This window comes from Miniopterus natalensis, chromosome 14, assembly GCF_054644295.1.
Source record: "Miniopterus natalensis isolate mMinNat1 chromosome 14, mMinNat1.hap1, whole genome shotgun sequence".
Classification (NCBI taxonomy): domain Eukaryota; kingdom Metazoa; phylum Chordata; class Mammalia; order Chiroptera; family Miniopteridae; genus Miniopterus; species Miniopterus natalensis.
The window spans coordinates 54,051,356-54,068,795 of NC_142094.1; the positions used below are offsets into that span (position 1 = coordinate 54,051,356).

Below are 17,440 nucleotides of genomic sequence, written 5' to 3' on the forward strand. Positions count from 1 at the left end.
GAACCTGTCTGCAAGGCCCCCTTCTCTGACCTCTCAGCGAGCCAGAGCAGCCCAGCCAGTGTCTCCTGTTGCTTCTGTGCCCTTCCTCGCTTCACTGTCCCAAGTATATTTTTGCTGCCATCATGGACCCAATACCCTTTGGCTCAGTGCTGTGTAGCCCTTCCCTTTGGATATCCCATCCCCTTTTAATAAATTTAAATTTTTGTTATTCATCCATCTGAGACGGCTATTTAGCCTACCCACACTATCATGTTAACCTTTCAGGCACCATGGAAAATACTAGAACCGAATGAGTGTCCGAGAAAGCAATCACGGTGACAGAAACCTTTGTCCCTGTTCCAAAGATTAAGGCAGCAGTGCAAAGGGGGTGAAGACGCTGCGAGTGCAGGAGCCACGAGTCGTCTCCCCCCTGGCCTGGGTCCCTTCTGCAGCACCCAGGGCTGCTGCTCCGGAAGAGAGGTTGGCAGGCCCTGGAGCAACGTGAGGCACAGTGGTCATCCCTCCTCCGCTCAGACCACACAGCCGCTTCCATGGGCTCAAATCAGTCCTCTCAGATTCAGGTCACTCACTCCCACTTCCTCTTGCTATAAACCTAGAGAGGAACAGAAGTTTAAGAAAAAGTACCAGCTCCCCCCACTCCCCAGCCCTGAGGTGTGAGAGTAGGTATTTCTTCAGCTGGAAGGCAGGTCTGTGGGAAGCCACTTCCTTATTTGTGAAATGGGAAACAAAAGCGCCCCAGGGCCTCCTGCATCGCCTGGCTGGGCAGGGCCTGGCCGCACCCACTCTGCCCTCAGAGCCCCAACAGGCTGGCCCAAGGGTGGCCCCATGTGGCCGGCGTGTGAATCACACCTTGATGCTTGAGAAATTGGCAACACCTGGGCCCTCAGGCCTGCCCTCAGCCCCTCTCTGCGGGAAAGGACTGGAGATTCCCACTTCAGCCGGAAACACGTGAGGTCAGGTGGTGGCCCCAGTGTGGGCACACACACGGGACCCTTGGTAGTCTCTGCTCTGTGGGGTCCCCACCCAATACCCCAGCTCCTGCGTTTGCAGGTCTTCATGAATTTTGAAACAACTGATTCAATTTGTTAGTGCTCATGCATCCAAGTTTTCATTGCCAGATGTGTTCTTGAGAGAGCAGAGGCTGGGGAAGCGCCGACCCTGTCCGGGCTGGACACAGTCTGCTCCAGGGGCTCCAGGCGGGGCTGGCCCCTGGACTCCTTAATGGCTTCAGGGATAGCAGAAAAGTCAGTTCAAATGGGCCGTGTGGGGCCAGTGGTGTGGAAACAGGACCCTCTGCCTGGCTCTGGACTCAGGAAACCCTAATGATAGCGCCTGCTCGAGGTGCACGCCCTCCAGTGGCGGAGCACACAAAGGGCACGTGGAGAAGTGGAAAGCACCGCCAGGTGGGGGTGGGGGTGGGGGTGGGAGAGGGAAATAAAATAGAGCCTTACACTTCAGAGTGTGTGGCCGGGGTGCCCACCAAGACTGACTTGATGAAGGCACTGGGGGTTCAGACAGAGGAGCAACAGGTGCAAAGGGCCTGGGGCAGAAAGCCGGAGGTCAGGGGGCTTACGGGGTGGTGTGCTGGCTGTGGTCACGGTGGAGGCACTTTGCCCTGAGGAGGGTGGGAGCTTGGAGGGGGTTGGGCAAGTGAGAGGCTTGGCAGGGCCATCATGGCCACTGTGTGGAGGCAGCCTGGGCACAGGGAGACACTCAGACAGCCGGCAGGCAAGGACCAGGAAGGAGGATCTCTGTGAAACCCACAGCTGCTGCAGACCTATACCCTGTACTGTGGGCACCCAGAAGAGCACTGTCACAGGAGGGGGTGGCGGGTACACGCCTGTGTAGACACTTGGTAAAATGCCGCCAGAAAACAGGCTGACGGAAAACCAAAATAGTTAACAAGGTTCCCTTGGAAGGCAAAATGGTCATTTCTTCTCCGAACTGCCTGCAATTTCCATGGTAGCAACACGTTCTGTAATTGGGGAAAATGGGGATTGTGTTCCTTCAAGCCTGTGGGAGTCTTGCTGCCTCCCCACCAATCTCTGGAATCTGGCTCAGCTGAGCCTGTCTCTCGGGCACTCTGAGGACACTCACGTCAAAAAGATACAAACTCCTACCTGGCTGGCGTGGCTCAGTGGTTGAGCATTGACCTAGGATCCAGGAGTCCTAGCTTCCTCTTGGGTCCTAGCTTCCTCTGCAGCAAAGTGAGGGAGTTGGGACCAGGGCCCATAGGCCTGGCCAACCGCTGAAGTGGGTAGAGGTTGGCTGGTCCCAGGCTGAGCCCCACTCCAGCATTCCCAATCCCTAATTGACTCCTCAGGCCACTGCTGGGGGGCCTGTGGCAGCTGTGGAAACCCTGGGGCCCCGAAGGAGAGCATCCCCCTGTGGGTCAGCCAGCCGAGGACCTGGGCTAAGCCTGGTGCCTGGACCCCAGGGGTGGGTAGGAGAGGAGCAGGCCGAGCATGAGTATGCGTGTGTGTGCGCACACAGGCGCGCAAGCCTGTGTGACAAGCCAGTGGTCCAGGCTTTCTGGGCCAGGTGCCCAGGGTGGCTCCTGGAGGACCAGGGCCGGGACTGCCAGGTCAGCAGTCAAAGTGGCTACAGTTCTTCCACAGGGTGGGGGCTCCCGGAAAGGCCAAGGGTGCCCTGGGAACGGCCGTCCGCACCGCACGATGGCCTTGGAGGGCAGAGGAAAGTTCCCAGGGCCGGTGAGTGTTCCTGATATGGCCAGAGAGAGAGAAAGAAAATATCAAGAAGCCAATATTATCTCCCCCAGAGGGAGTCACACAGACCAGCCTTGAGGCCCTGACGCAGAGGCGGGGGCCTCCCAGGGCTCAGGCTTAACTCCTTGTCTTCCTCTCCCACCCCTCCCACAGGCCCATCACGTTCCACCTGGGAGGCCCTGGCACAGGCCCCGCCTGGAGCACAGGTCTCAGGGACCCAGCACCCACGGGGCTTCCATGGGTACCCAGGGCTGCAGGAGCCTCTGACCCCGTCACGCGGGCTGTACTGCCCTCCTGAGACACCCCCAGCTCAAGTCCCTGCTTCCCCAGTTCAGATCCCTGCTGAGGAAGCCCGGTGCCCAGGTGGCCCAGGAGCCACAGGGATCTCTGCCGCCTCTCCTTTCTCCCAGCCCACAGGCCCCCTTCCACATGCTGAGGCCTGAGGCCCAGACCTGGTTTCCTGTCACTTCACCTCTTCGAGCCCAAGTCCTCTTATTTATTTATTTATTTTTAAAATACCTTTATTGATTTCAGAGAGAGGAAGGGAGAGGGAGAGAAAGAAACATCAATGATGAGAGAGTCTGATCGGCTGCAGCCCCCAACCCGGGCATGTGCCCTGACCAGGAATCGAACCCTGATCGCCTGGATCCCAGGTCGACACTCAACCGCTGAGCCACGCCCGGCCGGGCCCAAGTCCTCTTTAGATTTAGCAAATAAAAATTCAGGATACCAGTTAAATTCTAATTTCAGATAAGCAATAATTTACTGTGAATATGTCTTTTTTGTCCATGGCAAATCATGTACATTGAAGTCCACTCGCTCAGAGTGGGCCTTGGGGAGCCGTTTGGCCTGAGAACATTCTTGTCCAGTCCACTTGGGGTCAATGCTTTTGTTTCTCTTGGGGAGACACCTGGGAGTGGAATTGCCAAGTCACAGAGCAGACACACACCTAATCTTATGGCTCCAAAGAGGCTGGCCATTTTCAGAGCCTGCTTTGACAGGTGGGTAAACTAAGGTCAGGAGAGGTCTGCACAGCACAGCCCTGGTGAGGAGCCCCGATCCAGGCCTCAGCCGCTGCTCTGTGGAAGGGCCCGTGAAGCTGCCTGGCCTGTCCCTCCGGTGGAGAGCACAGTGGACAGTAAACCAGGGTGCAGTGAATTCCAGGGGGGTGCAGGGCAACCTGAGAGCCAGTGCAGAGACCGAGGTCCCCGTGTCCCACAGATCGGCGGGCCACACTCTGGGAACAGGCCTGGAGAATCCACCAAGGGTTAATAGCAGGGTACCTTTCGGGGGGCTGGCAGCTGCAGCCTGAGCTAAGCAGACAGCTGTGGGAACCCCCCACCCGCCCCTAGGAATGGAGCAGAGAGGGAGTGTGAGTCCTGAAGGCCACCCCTTATCACCCGTCCACTACAGCTTCGTGCCAAGAACGTCCTCCCAGGGCGCACAAGGATACTGTCTCATAGGCAAAGGGAGGGCTGGGCCTGGCATGTCTGATGTTACAGGGGCCATTCTTGGAGTCCACAGTGCCCAGGGTTCGGCTGGACCCTGCAGGGAGCCCTGCCCCAGGTGACTAGGACCAGCACAGACGCCAGGCTTCCTGGGGGTGGGGGCCCATTTGGAAGCCCCAGGAGTGGTGGGCAGGACCCCATGTGAGCTGGAGCACTGTCCTTCATCCCGCCTCTGGAATCTGGCCTCCACGTCTGCCCAGCAGGACCGTCCTCGTTATGTGAGGAGGGGGCTCTGCCCAGTGTTCCTGCTCCACGCTGCTCCTGGAAAAGTCTGGCCTGGGTCCCTGGACAGGTACAACCAGGCTGTGTGGCCCAGTGTTGGGTGTCACTCAGAGCACTGAGCTTGGAGTAGGGCGGGCATACAGGGCCACATGTGGGGCAGTGAGTGGCCCCTGTGTCCACCTGCTGGGGAATCCTGACCTCAGCTCTCCAGCGCTGAAGCTGTCCCTGAGTCCATCCCTCACCTCCCACATCTGCAGAACAGGCATGTGAGGGGGCTCGGACCCTGAGGGTGAGGGCTCTCCGGGGCCCCAGCCACATGGCTGGGATTGGAACCCTGCATTGAGTGCCTGGGTCCACAGCCACCGCCTCCCTCTTACCAGCTCCATTGGGGGGCCAGAGGGAGGCTCCTGGACACAGTGGGTCAGGTCCCTTCCTCCCAGCTGGTGGGGAATCGGTCACCCACCCCTGGACAAGTCCTTGGCTCCTCAATTTCAAAGGGAAAGGAGGTGGCAGGGTACAGTGAGGGGCAGCTACACCCCAGAGGGCGGGTTGGGTGCCGGTCCTTATCTTTACACCTCTCTGATTTTAAAAGTGGTTTATAACCAGGCTCATTAATTTTATAATCAGAAGTTTAAGAAAACGAAGTGAAGGACTAGGCCTTCGGGCAATCCAGGGCCCTTCCCCAGTCTGTCTCTTTGCTCCTCTGCCTCTGGCCTCCTTCCCTCCCTCAGACCCTTGGCCCCAGGAGCCCAAGGTCATGAGCTCAAGGTCACGAACCACAGTGCTCTCCCAGAAGCCCTGGAGGCAGCTGTGAAGGGCAGGGTGGGTGGGACTGTGGACCCTTCCCCTTACATGCCCCCCCCCCGGGAGGGGGCTTCCTAAGACTCAGTAGGTGGTTCTCCTCTAGGGCTTCAATGAATGTGAGGAGTGTGTGTGTCAGTAGGTGAGTGTGGGGAGTGTCTCTGAGTCCCCAAATGCAAGAGTATGAGCGTGAGTGTGAGTGAGCGTGAGCATGTCGGAGCTCTTGGAGAGCTTTCCTCTCCATCACCCACAGCGGAAGTGGGACACCCCTTTGTCTCCACCCCCAAGCCTCAGGGGGCATCCAGCCCAGAGGTCCCACCTGACCCAGGAGGCGCCTGACCCACTGACCCATTAGTCTCTACTCCTCTGCCCCCATCACCCACAGCACAGTGGCCTGAAGTCCCAGCCAGTGTTTGGGGGAGACCAATCTCTCCCAGAGGACATGGTCTGCACACAAGCCTGACACGGGTGGGGTAGTTTCCCATTGTCCCACTCAGCCCAGGGTCTGCAGCTTCTCAGTCACACCCCTTGGCCCAAACAGGGGTCCAGGCCATCATGAGGTCTGCATCGAGGGCCTGGGTATGCCCAAGGGACATGGATGGTAACACTCTCTCCCTTGACTTCCTTCACCTGTCCACCTATACCTCCACCTGAGGGGCCTGTCTTTGTCCACCCAGCTCCGTTGGGGACATGGATGCAGCAGCCCGATGAGCCCCCAACCCCATAGGTGGGGTAAGAGCCCCAGGGGCTGCTGTACATTCACCGAGACACATGGACACATACTTCCACACATAACAGGGGCTGAGCTGCCCTGCCTGAGGGCACCTGCCTGGAGGAGGGGTGGCGTGTGCTTGTGTCTCTCTGTCTGTTGGCAGCCTTGGGTCTTTGATCAGCTCTCCCCTCGGTGCTGTCTGTCTAGCCTGTTCCTGCATCCCCTCCCCAAGACTGCAGAGCTCCTGCCCTCCGGACACCCCCAGGAGCTCTGGGAGCAGAACTGAGCAGACGTCAGGTGCCCGTGGACCTTGGAAAACTGCCCCCTGATCTTTTGGGTAGACTGGGGGAGAAGCGGTGGTCCTGGGACTCAGTGCCTGGGGCAGGGGTGCTGCCGTCCCCGAGCCAGGAGCGGGGAGGGGAGGGGAGGGGAGGGACGCCTGTGTGCATTTTCCGGCCCTGACGCAAGCAGCCGCACTTCAGGAGATAAGTGCCCGAGGAGGGCGCCCGGCCAGTGCTGGCCCCGTCCCAGGTCCCAGCGAGCTGCCTCCAGGATCCGTGGGCCTCACCGCCCGCCCTCCTGCTCGCCCGCCTGTAGGGTGCAACTTAGCACTCTGCTCAGAGCAGGTCTTTGTGCCCCGATCTCGCAGGTGCGGGGGTGGCCAGGTCCTTGGCCGGCGCAGCCTGCAACCACATGTGACAGCCGCTGCCCGGTGTGCCCAGCCGCCAAGGTCTCTGCCTTGCATAAAAGGGGCAAGAGGCCGGCAGCTGCAGAGCTCCGTGATCAGCAGGCAGCTCTCCTCGGTGCTCCCAGGCCCCGCTGGCCTCGCCGGCTGCCCAGGACCTGAGATCGGAGGCTGGACCAGGTAAGGTAGAGGCTCTAGGCCTCCCTGCCTCCCTGCCTGGATCAGCTCACACCCACAGGACTCGCCAAGTTCCTGCAGCTCCTCCAGCCGGCCCCGCAGGACCCTCGCCAAGACGGCCACCCCGGTGCCCTGCAGCCGCCCACAGTCTCTCGTGGTTCCTTTTTCCTATGCATATACTTCTTTGAGGGTCTGGCCTAAAGAGGTGTAGGGCATGGGAAAATGGGGCGACGAGGTTCTCCTTCCGCTGCACCACATCCTGACCCGCCTCAACGTCCCTCAAATCAGAAGGCTGTGGGACCCTGGGGGCTTCCTTGCCTTCCTCCTCGGGGGTGGGTCAGATATTGCTGGGTGAGAAATTGAAAGGCTTGTTTTTGTACCAGCCCTAAAGGTGTGGGAAGGATGGTCCTGGAACCCCCATCCCTCCCCTCCCCTCCCCTCCCCTCCCCTCCCCATCCCTCCCCTCCCCTCCCCCCTGCCTGATCTTTGCCCAGGAGCTGAGAGCCCTTCCTAGACAAGCCTCACTGGGGGTGTGGGGCTGGGGCCACACGGGGTGACTGACTGGGTCTCCTGTGCAGGCGAGGGTGTGACACGGACGTCAACGGGTCCTACTTCTTACACCTTCATTATACTTTTGTAATAATGAGCAGAGTTGATGTTCTAACCAGAAATGTCAATAAAGCTAATTGCAAGGGAAGTTCAGTGTGGCGTTGTTTTGACAATAAGAGTTTAAAACAAAGTTGCGACTGCTGTGCGCTGGTTTCCTCTAGTCAGTGCTGGTTGGGGGAGGGGTCACACTGGTCAGAGCGGCCCTGTGGAGGAAGGAATCAAAAATACACAGGAAGGGGAAGAAAGGGCTCCCACGCAGGGCCCGGGTGGTTCCTGACCTTGATAACCAGGGTCACTGGCAGCGGGACACTTCCAGGAGGCCTGGTGGCAGAAGGTGGCGATGGGCGGGCCGGGAATGCCGGGGCCAGACCAGGAGAGCGCAGCACCCCCAGCTCTGCAGCCTGGGCCCGTGTCTTAGCTTTCTGGTTAGGAAAACGACAGGGGAACCCTGTGAATTGGGAGCTTAAACAATGGTCGGCCACGTCCAGCAAATGAAGCGATTAGCTCTTTTATCAGCCAAGGCCCTGCCCAGGCGGCCTCTCCTCTAATCTCACTGATAAGAATTGGCTCCTCCCTTGAAGGACCACAGGCTGGGGGGGCCAGCAGGGATGCTGGGCAGAGCAGCCCCCTCATTCCATCCTTCCGGGCTAGGGAGCTGGGCTGGGGGTGGGCTCTGCTGCTGAGCCCCATGAGGCTCTGGTGGGACGCTTGAAAAGAAGGGAAGCAGAGATCACTGTACCCCAATCCATCAGCTGCACTGATCCAGCTGCCCGTGTCCCCTGTGTGGGCTGTGGGCATGGCTGAGTCCAGGATGCCAAAGGCTCTGCCCTGCTCTCCACTTTTATCCTGACAGCGCTCCCCTGGGTCCCTGACTGGCCCGTGGGTCACATGCTGCACCCCAACCCAGGGGTAGGGGCTCTTCTGACAGCTTCTTGGGCAGCGAGAAAGGCACTGGAGTCCCAACCAGGAGGTCGGGCAGAGCAGCCCAGTGTCCTGGAGAGTACAATTAAAAAAATTAGTGTAAAAAAAAAAAAAAAAATTAAGTGTAGAAAGGGGTGTGCAGTGTCACCCCAAGTGTCCTAAGGGGCTGTATCTATTCAGGAAGCCCACCATGTCCACTTTCCTTGTGGGGTTTAGGGGGGCCTGGAGGAGTTCATACCCCCTGAGCAACTTTCCCTGCCCACCCCCAAGATCACAGCCTGGGCACCAAAAACTGGGGGGAGGGAGGTGCTCAGGCTGGAGACATGTGCCTGGCCCTGGAAGAAAAAGGGTTCACCTTTATTTTTTCCAACACCTTAGATTGAGTAGATTACCTTTCATCAGATGCTAACAGCCCAGCACAGAACAAGTCCACTCTGGCTTTTGATTCTGTTCACTGAGCCATCACAGACCTTTTAACAGCTTTCAGTGAAGGAGTGGCTTTAAAATGTCTTAAACTGTAAACCCTCCAGAATCTTAAGGTGGGTCCGGGTCCCCTCTGTGCATCAGCACAAGGCCCACACCAGGGCGTCAGTGTGACAGACAGAGACATGTGAACTATCTCTGCAGGTAGATGCCAGGCATGCTCTGCACGCACCCAGTGTGTGTGTGGGGGGATGGCTTGGTTTCTGACACGCCCCAGCTTCGGGCTACTGGGCTTCTTGCTTCCTCAAAAGGCATCGCCGGTCTCCGGCAGAACACACAGGCCCCAGGTTCCCCTGGACAAGGCTGGGGCCAGCATGTGTGCCTGGTTCCCAGGATCTGGGAGGCAGCACATCAGAGGCCGTCTGCTGCTAGAGGCCCACGTTGAGGCCAGCGAGGCTTGTTCCACATGGCAAGGGCCCCAGAAGTATCCAGGGGGCTGTGCTAGTGCCAAGGGCCCAAGCAGGGATGCCCAAGGGTGCAGCAGCTGTAGGTGGCTGCCCAGGGCAGAGGGTGGTGGGCAGAAAGCCAGGGGCGTGTAGACAGCTCCAGAGAAGGGGATGTTCAGCTGTGAGTCCTGCAGTTGGCGTTTGTGTTTCATTCGGCGATTTTGAAACCAGGTTTTTATCTGTGGGAAAAGCAAGATCAGAGCAGACGAACAGGCCACCTCCCTAGCCCTGCCTGGCTCGCTGAACCCAGGGGCCCCACCTGCACCTCCGAAAGCCCCATCTTCTGGGCGAGCCTCCGGCGCTCCAGGGGGCCCAGGTATCTGTGGTGCTGGAACGAGCTCTCCAAGGTGCTGACCTGCTCCCCGGTGAAGGCGGTGCGGGCGCGGGGAGGCCGAGTGCTGTCCGCCTCCTTGCTGGACCCTGGGGAAGGATGGAAGGGCACGCAATCCATTTGGCTCCAAGGGACACTGGCCCACAAGAGACACACTCCCCTTGCTCAAGAGGTGCCACAAGCTCCGTGGCTGAAGATGACAGACACGGTGATAAATATGACTGGCGCTTGAAGAAGGGCAGACTGCCTTCTCCAGCCTCACTTTTTATAACAGACCTCCAGTGTTCTGCTGTCCTACTCAGTGTTGGTGACAGCTCCTCTGCCCAGTCAAGTGTGCAACAGGGCCTGGAGGCTGTGGCTCAGGACAGCACGGGGACTCAGAAACCGAAGAAAGATGACTACTGATGGAGCAGTAGTGACACAGACCCACCACCTGACCTGACCCATCACCCCAGGGCACTTGGTTCCTTCCAGAAGAATGACTTCCACCCACCCACCTCCTTCCAGAAAGCAGTTTATTTTGCTTGCAGACAAGGAACTCCTGTTCACCAGGTGAGAGAGGCAGGTGGGGGTAGGGCGGGGGGAGTCCACTCTATGCAAGGCCTATGAGGGGCTGAGGGGAAAGCGGCCTTCATCACCACAAACCAGGCTGCGAGCACCGTGTGTCTGGAAGCCTGTCTTCTAATTTCTAAGTTAGGAGGTGGGGATGGCACTCAGCACCCCACCACGAGGTAAGGTCAGCCAGTGTGGTGGAAATCCTTTACACGGTCTTTATAGAGCACAATTTGCCAGTCATTTGTTTTGGGAGAAGCAGATTTTACAACATTAGTTTTCTTTTAAACTAATTAATCAATAAAATTAATTTTATTGATTTCAGAGAGAGGGAGGGAGAAGGAGAGAGAGATAGAAGCATCAATGATGAGAGTCACTGATCAGCTGCTTCCTGCACGCCCCCTACTGGGGACCCAGCCCGAAACCCTGGCGTGTGCCCTGACAGGGATTAGAACTGTGACCTCCTGGTTTATAGGTCAACGTTCACCCACTGAGCCACACCAGCCAGGCTCAAAATTAGTTTTAACACTTTCCTGGAGCATCCACCAGAGGAGCACACACTCACTCTGGAGGGGGCTCTGGGGAGTGGAGGGGGTGATTAGCCAGCATGAAGGATTCTGATGCAGGGTGACTGGCAGTTTTTTGTTTTTGGGGGATGGGGGCTCCTGGTTGCTGAGAATTTAAAAATTCACCTGATCAAAGTATAAAATTACTCCATAAAGATTATTTAAACTTTTTAAAAATAAAAACGTACAGGTAATATCAACCCTCACTTTCAACCATATAAGACTTTAAACCTAAAAGTCACATCGAGTGAAAGACAAACTTAGAAAATGTAGTCAGCAAATGACAGAGGGTTAGATAAGCCTCAGGAGTCACCTAGACCTTCCAGAGCAGAATGGGTTGAAGGCAGCGAATTCACATGTACAATTTACATGTACTGAAAAGTAGAGGCTGTGTCTTCAGGAATCGGGGTCGTGGTTGCCCCCAACCAAACCTGCAGGATTCTAGGTAAACTGTGACAGTCTAGGTGCCAAACTGGGCACTCGGCTTTGGGGCGGTGCAGGGGGACGACCACCCTCTGACCTGGGCAGGTTTCACAAGCTTTAAGAGGTACTTATCCGAGACCCTGTGACTCTCGTAGAAATGGGCCCAGGACTCTTACGACTAGAAAACCATGTGCACAAAAGTGCTAACGTCGGTGTGATGGTTCAGTGAGAACCCGGACGAGGGTGGGGGCTCCTGGACACAGTCCATGGGCAGCCAGGCCTGGGCAAGAGGGCAAGGGCCAGCCCCTCCAGGAGAAGGGTGCAGAAGAGGAGACTCAAGGGGCCAGAGGAGGGACCTGCCCTTCCCAGGGCGGCTTTTGCGTTCACTTTCCAGAGGGATCAGGCAGAAACCCAGACCCCTGCCCTCGTAAGAATGCCCCTCCTCCCACCGCAGCACACAGGATGCTTCAGGGTGTGTTTGGCTTCTCTCCTCCCGAACCCTCCCCAGCTCTCAGCCCAGTCTGGGAAGAAAGGATCCCTCTCCCCACCCTTAGACCTACCAGTCGTGGATGTCCCTGGAGCAGACACAGCTGAGGACTTCACTTCCTCCATGCCCACGGTTTGAGGGGGTTCCCCATTGTTGGGCACCCTGGCCGGGACAGAGAGGCTCCCCCAGGAGACCTCAGTTGGTCTGGAGGTGTGCAAGGGCCCTGCGTGGCTGCTCTGAGAGAGCCAGTCCACAGAGCCAAAGCTGGAGGTCGGCTTTTGGCTATGGGGCATGTCGGAGGCATGCCTGGACGGCGGGGGCAGCTCAGGATCCGCCTCGGGATAGAAGGTGGGGGCCGGGCTCGGGGTCCTCTGCAGGACAGACGTGGAGCCAGACTCTGGGTCTTCCACAGGACAGACGGTGGGGGCTGGCGCCGTTTTGGCAGGGTCTGCCTCAGGTTTAGCAGGGCTGGGCTGCATTTATAACTCAGGAGGAAGAGGGGGTGGGAATCGGATTTGCATGGATGGCTCAAATCCCCCCTAGATAAGTAGCATCTAATTGCCTTCAATTCAGAGGCACAAAGGAGGCCATTCACACCTCCCCTGGCTCCAAGATGTCTGGGGGAGGGGTGGGGCTGTGTGGCTGGGGACTAGTCACATCCTTTCATCTCCCACCCCCACCCAGCTGGCCTAGGCTGCAGGAAGGTGAGGATGGCAGCTTCCAATGTCAGCATCCATGCTGAGGGCTTGTCATGTGGGGTCCCGGGTCCACCTTCTCTCCCCTGGTTCATTCTCCAGCCAGCCCTGTGGGTCTGTAGTGCTGGAGGTGACAGGTGTACAACTGACAGAGGTTGCTTCAAGTTGAGGGAGTCAGCATCCTGCTGCTATGACAGGGTGGGCCTGGCCAGTGAGAATGAGCGCGTGTCGCATCCAGGCTGTCTGGCTGGGGGGGAATGTAAGGCCAGCCAGACACGGCAGGGAGGGGCTGTCCAGAGGCCCTTCTGTCTCACTATTACCAGCCCCCACCCAGCCTCTAGGCTGGGGCTCTTTATGGAGCCCTAGGAGTTGCCTGTGGATTCCCGTGACACAAAGGAGGAGGGGTCTGCTGGCTCGGGAGTGGGCATCTCCCTCTGCTCCCAGGAGGAACCAAGCAGGAAGGACAACAGAGCCATCACCCTCTGAAGGTCGTGATTCAGCTGCTGCCTCTTTTGCGGCTGGAGGGGAGGGTATGCAGCACGAGTTTCAGGGGGTTACCCTAGGGACAGTCACTCTGTTCCCAATGCTGCTTCACTCCTGACCTGACCAGGTCTGCTTCCAGGGTGCTGGTGCTCTCCGGGAGGCCTTGGGTGCAGCCAGGTGGGCCCAGCGTGGGTGTTGCCCCTCTGACCACAGGCCCCACCCTAAGACCACACATCACCTAGGCCTTTCCTACCTTGGCCTTACTGCATCTGTTTCCTGGATGCCACTGGGCAGACTCATGAGTGTTGGGTCCAAGACCGAAACCTACTGCTCAGCCCTGAGTGCCCCTCGAGAATGGGCTCGGGGGTCGGGTGCAGGCACTGGTCCAGCCCCCAAGCCAATGTCAGGGCTTCAGTGCCGACTGTCAGGTTAGCAGCCTGAGCTCCTGGGGTGCCGGCGCCAGTCTGGGCCAGGCACCGACGGTGGTCCTGGGCCCCTACCCCCACCTTTGGAATCAAAGGGCTTGTGGTCCTTGCCCTGGGATTAACACCCGAGCCCCGCCTCCCCAGCCTCTCCGGCCTCTGGGGACCAGGGACGTGGGAGCCAGACCCTCATGAGCACAGCAGGAACCGGCCAGCGCTGACCCAGGTCTTCCTCGGACCCCTGCACCGACTGTGTCCGGTCACCAGACCCTGCGGGGTGAGCCTGAGGACCTGAATCACTCGCCTGTGTCCCAAGGGGCGTGGGGGACAAAGGCTGAGCCGGCAGGGGCCTGCGAAGATCCTCTGGGACCGACGGGGTGGGGGTGCCTCACAAACTCGGGGAAGGGAAGTCATCCCCCGCCCCATGACTGCGCCACAGGCACAGACGGGCTTCGGGATAAGAGCAACACCTGCTGAGAATCACCGCACTGTGTGCCCAAAGCTCTAATTTATGACACGTCAGCCATTTACATGCCCCGCAGCTTTCCAAAGTCACTCTTAGCACCTCCTCACTCCTGATCTTTCACTGGCAGTCCTTTGGCCTCCTGACCGCATACCCACACCTTCCCCAGCACCCCCACCTCTGCAGGCCGACTTCCTCCCTAATTGGGACCCCCTAATACCCCTCCCCCACCCCTTCCCCACCTTCCCCTTCCCGGTTCCCTTGCCTACACCCCCCCATCCAAACCCCCCTCCGTAGACCAAAGGTGACCCCGCCTCAGCAGGTCAGAGAGCCCCGCCTTCCTGGCCCCTCATTGGGCTGGTTCTGTCCCTTCCCAGCGGCCCCTCCATCGTTCCCTTCAGCACTGCCTTGGGCTCCTGCTCGTGCACAGTCCCCCACACCTGGCTGGCTTCTGTCCAGTGGGGTCCCTCCCTCTAACCTCAGCTACTAGAGCCAGTGACAGCTGTGCCACCACTGCCTGGTTGCAGCTTCCTCACTTGGCTTTGGTGGAGCATTAGGGGACGTCCGGACCTCCACCCCCACCTCCCGGTTCTAGGACCCGCAACACGCTGGGGTGGCTGCCCCTCCTTGGAGACCCAGCAATTGTGGGCCACTGGTCCCAATCCCCTGCTTGCAGGATTTCAAGTTGCCTCCCACTTGTCTTGGGAGAGGGTGACTGGGCCCAAGGACAGGTAACACTAAACTACAATAGAATTTTACGTAAAGACTGAATGTGGAATCTGAGGCATATGTGGGGATTTAAATTAATTTAGATTAAAACAGCCATGCACCAGACAACTCAGACAACAGGAGGAGCAGTGCCGCCTCTGGATAAATAAGGTGAGGACAGTGGCCCCTGGGAGATTCTTGTGACAAACATGACAATTAGTGCAGACGGCAACAGCCATGGGAAGAGATGTGTAGTGACAGGGAAACGGGACAGCCCACACACAGATGTGTGAGTACCAGACTGAGTCATATCACAGTCAGGAACATACAGAAAGAGGGAGAATCCACATAGCTCTGACAGCCTTGGTGGCCCTGACTCTGGGAAGGCAGAGCTGCCACACAGGAGGCTGTGGAAAGTGAAGCCGGGAGCTCAGGCATGGGACACAGGACCTTTGACTCTTTGCAAAGGCTGGAGCTCGCTGCCCACCCAGAAGCAAAGTGGCCCGAGAATATGCTGGTGCCACAGCCCTGCAGGATAGGTTAAAGGGTGACAAGGATCCAGGTGAGGGCCTGACTCAGTCCTGAACACAGTGGGGTGGCACTAAGAGAACGTGGGGTACAGGGAAAAAAGCAAAGCCAGTCCCACGTCCCTGAAGCTGTGCCCTCCCATGGTCACTGCTGGTCATCTGAGCTGGTGAGGGACACAGCCAACGTGTATACTTTCGGGGCCTCAGCACACCCCAGATGAGTAGGGACGCAGGCGAGCTCACGAGGGAATTGACAGCATCTGGTAGAAACTCGCTAGATGGGCCCACCAAGCAGCGGGATGGGGGCGTCATCAGTTGTGGTGCCGTAAGGGTCACCAAAGGGTGTCGACTTCACCCACTAAAACGGCCACCGTCAAAAAGACAGAAAACACAGTTGGCGAGGACATGGAGAGATCGGAACCCTGTGCACTGCTGGGGGGAATGTAAAACGGTGCAGTTGCTGTCGAAGATAGCATGGGGTTTTCCTCAGAACATTCGACATACAGCTACCACCCAGTTCAGCAATTCGTGTCTGCCTACTTATCCAGAACTGGAAGCTGGGTCTTCAACAGATGGTTGTGCACCCATGTTCACAGAAGCGTGGTTCACAGCTGCCAAGAGGTAGAAGAAACCCAAGTGTCCGTACACACACTGGAGTATTATTCAGCCTTAGGAAGGAAGGAAATTCTGACGCCGCAGCACAGATGGACCTGGAGGACATTATGCTCAGTGCAATAAACCAAGTCACAAAAGGACAAGTACTGTGTGATTCCACTTACACGAGGTCCCTAGAGGAGTCATGTTCACAGAAACAGTAGAATGATGGTTCCCAGGGGCTGGGGAGTTAGTGTCTAATGGGGACATAGTTTCAGTTTGGGAATATGAATTCTGGGGATGGATGGTGATGACAATTGCACGACAGTGTGAATGTCCTTACTGCCACTGAACTGCACACTTGAAAATGGGTAATGTGAACTGTACGTGTATTTCCCGCAACGAAAGAAAAAGGTGAGAACCTGACCAAGAAGCCCCTTAGTGAGGTGAAAGGGGGACTAATCTGAAGAGTGGCCCTGGGAGGCCTGCTGGAGACACTGCCCAGCACTCGTGGTCAGGCATAGGGAGAGACGTGCCAAGGGCTGGGGACACACTGATCCCACTGGGGTGTGTCTACCTCACACGCCCAGAGCCAAACCCAGGACACCCAATGTGAGACACAGAGCAAAATGGGGACATGCCTCCCCTCACAGACCCACAAGAGCCCTGAGTGAAGGGAATCACAGGCCGGGCTAGTAAGAGATTTGGGCAACTCCAGGGCAAAGGTGTTAGAGAAACTAGCCAAGAGCTGGAGTGGGCCAAGGGAACCATGAACAGCCAAAATCTCTCCCCTCCAGGTTGGAGGAACTTACTGCTGTCCAGGCAGGAGTGTGCAGATTACTCCAGCGTAATCTACTTCTGCAGATTAAACCTGCAGACCTGGCCCCAGTCAACATGAAAGAAAGAGGTTTTCCTGGTGGCCTCACAATCTCAAACTCAGACTTAGGTTGATTTTTTTTTGGCCTCAAAACAGCTCTTCTCCAGGGCAGAGGGTACCTAGCAACTAGAGTGATGAACATACCAAACGACAAGTCCCCACCCCTGGGGGTGGGCAGGTTTGCTGGGATTCTGCACCCAGGAGGGTGTTGGGAGTATATTTGCAAGCCAGACTCCTCACACAACGGGCTTCCAGCAGCTTGGAGATCCTGGAGCTGAGGCAGGGAAGTCTTAAACAAGTGACCCTTGGAGTTAGTCCTATGGGTTTGGTCTCTCAGAGCCCTCAGGGCCTGCCATCAACACAGCTCAGCTTCGTTCACCAGGGGACCCTGCTGACTGAGGGTGCAACTGTGGCCTCTTCTGCAGCGGCCCCTGAATAGGGCTGGGGGAGGGGCTGCAACCCCACAGTCAGAACCAGCTGCAGAGCCAGCAGGAGCCCCTATCCTGCATTTAGCTTTCTGACCCCAGGCAATTCGCTGAAGTCTCTGTGAATGAGCCCCTAGATGGTGAAATGCTCCCCACCCCACATTCTGCTCCAGCGGTATTGTTATGCTGGTGAGGCGCCTCAGGCTACTTCCTATCTTCGCCTGGGCAGGGGGCACCTCTGGCTCCACCCAGTCTCCTCTCAGCCAGACTCACTGGTCGAGAGCAGGGTCCTCAATTACTGTTTGGGAAAACATTCCCAACAATTTTGATAAGAATCCTCTCAAAATTGCAAGGAGCCTGGCCTCAGTCAATGTCAAGTCTCAGACCCCTCAACCCCTCCCACCCGGCCCCACCCAGGCCAGTCACCTTCCCTGGGGACAGAACCAGCCCCTTCCTTAGGTGTGCACAGGTCTCTGGCCTGTGTTCCAGGCGCCTTTAAGGAGTCCCTTTTCCCAGACGGAACTCAGCCCATTGACCCAGGGCTGACAAAGGTGGGAGTCTGGGAACACCCCATCTACAAAGGTCTGGATGCCTGTG

At 57.6% G+C, this 17,440-nt stretch overlaps 1 protein-coding gene across 1 annotated transcript; it reads right to left on the reverse strand.

The window, feature by feature from the left end:
* Positions 1–9,088: 9,088 nt before the first annotated feature.
* Positions 9,089–11,945, reverse strand: VENTX (VENT homeobox). The gene is made up of 3 exons (XM_016206325.2): positions 11,723–11,945; positions 9,550–9,710; positions 9,089–9,469 (listed from the first exon to the last, which is right to left on the reverse strand). Exons 1-3 carry the CDS (start codon positions 11,940–11,942, stop codon positions 9,089–9,091), a joined length of 762 nt encoding a protein of 253 aa, XP_016061811.2. The 5' UTR covers positions 11,943–11,945.
* Positions 11,946–17,440: the final 5,495 nt, after the last annotated feature.

Bases quoted from the DNA above. Each gene is read 5' to 3' on its own strand.
- VENTX (XM_016206325.2), bottom strand. From the start codon at position 11,942: ATGCCCCATAGCCAAAAGCCGACCTCCAGCTTTGGCTCTGTGGACTGG. The intron at 9,711-11,722 runs GTAGGTCTAAGG...ATCCTTCCCCAG, and splicing joins TCCAGGGACATCCACGACTG to GGTCCAGCAAGGAGGCGGAC. The intron at 9,470-9,549 runs GTGGGGCCCCTG...CTTTTCCCACAG, and splicing joins TGGGGCTTTCGGAGGTGCAG to ATAAAAACCTGGTTTCAAAA.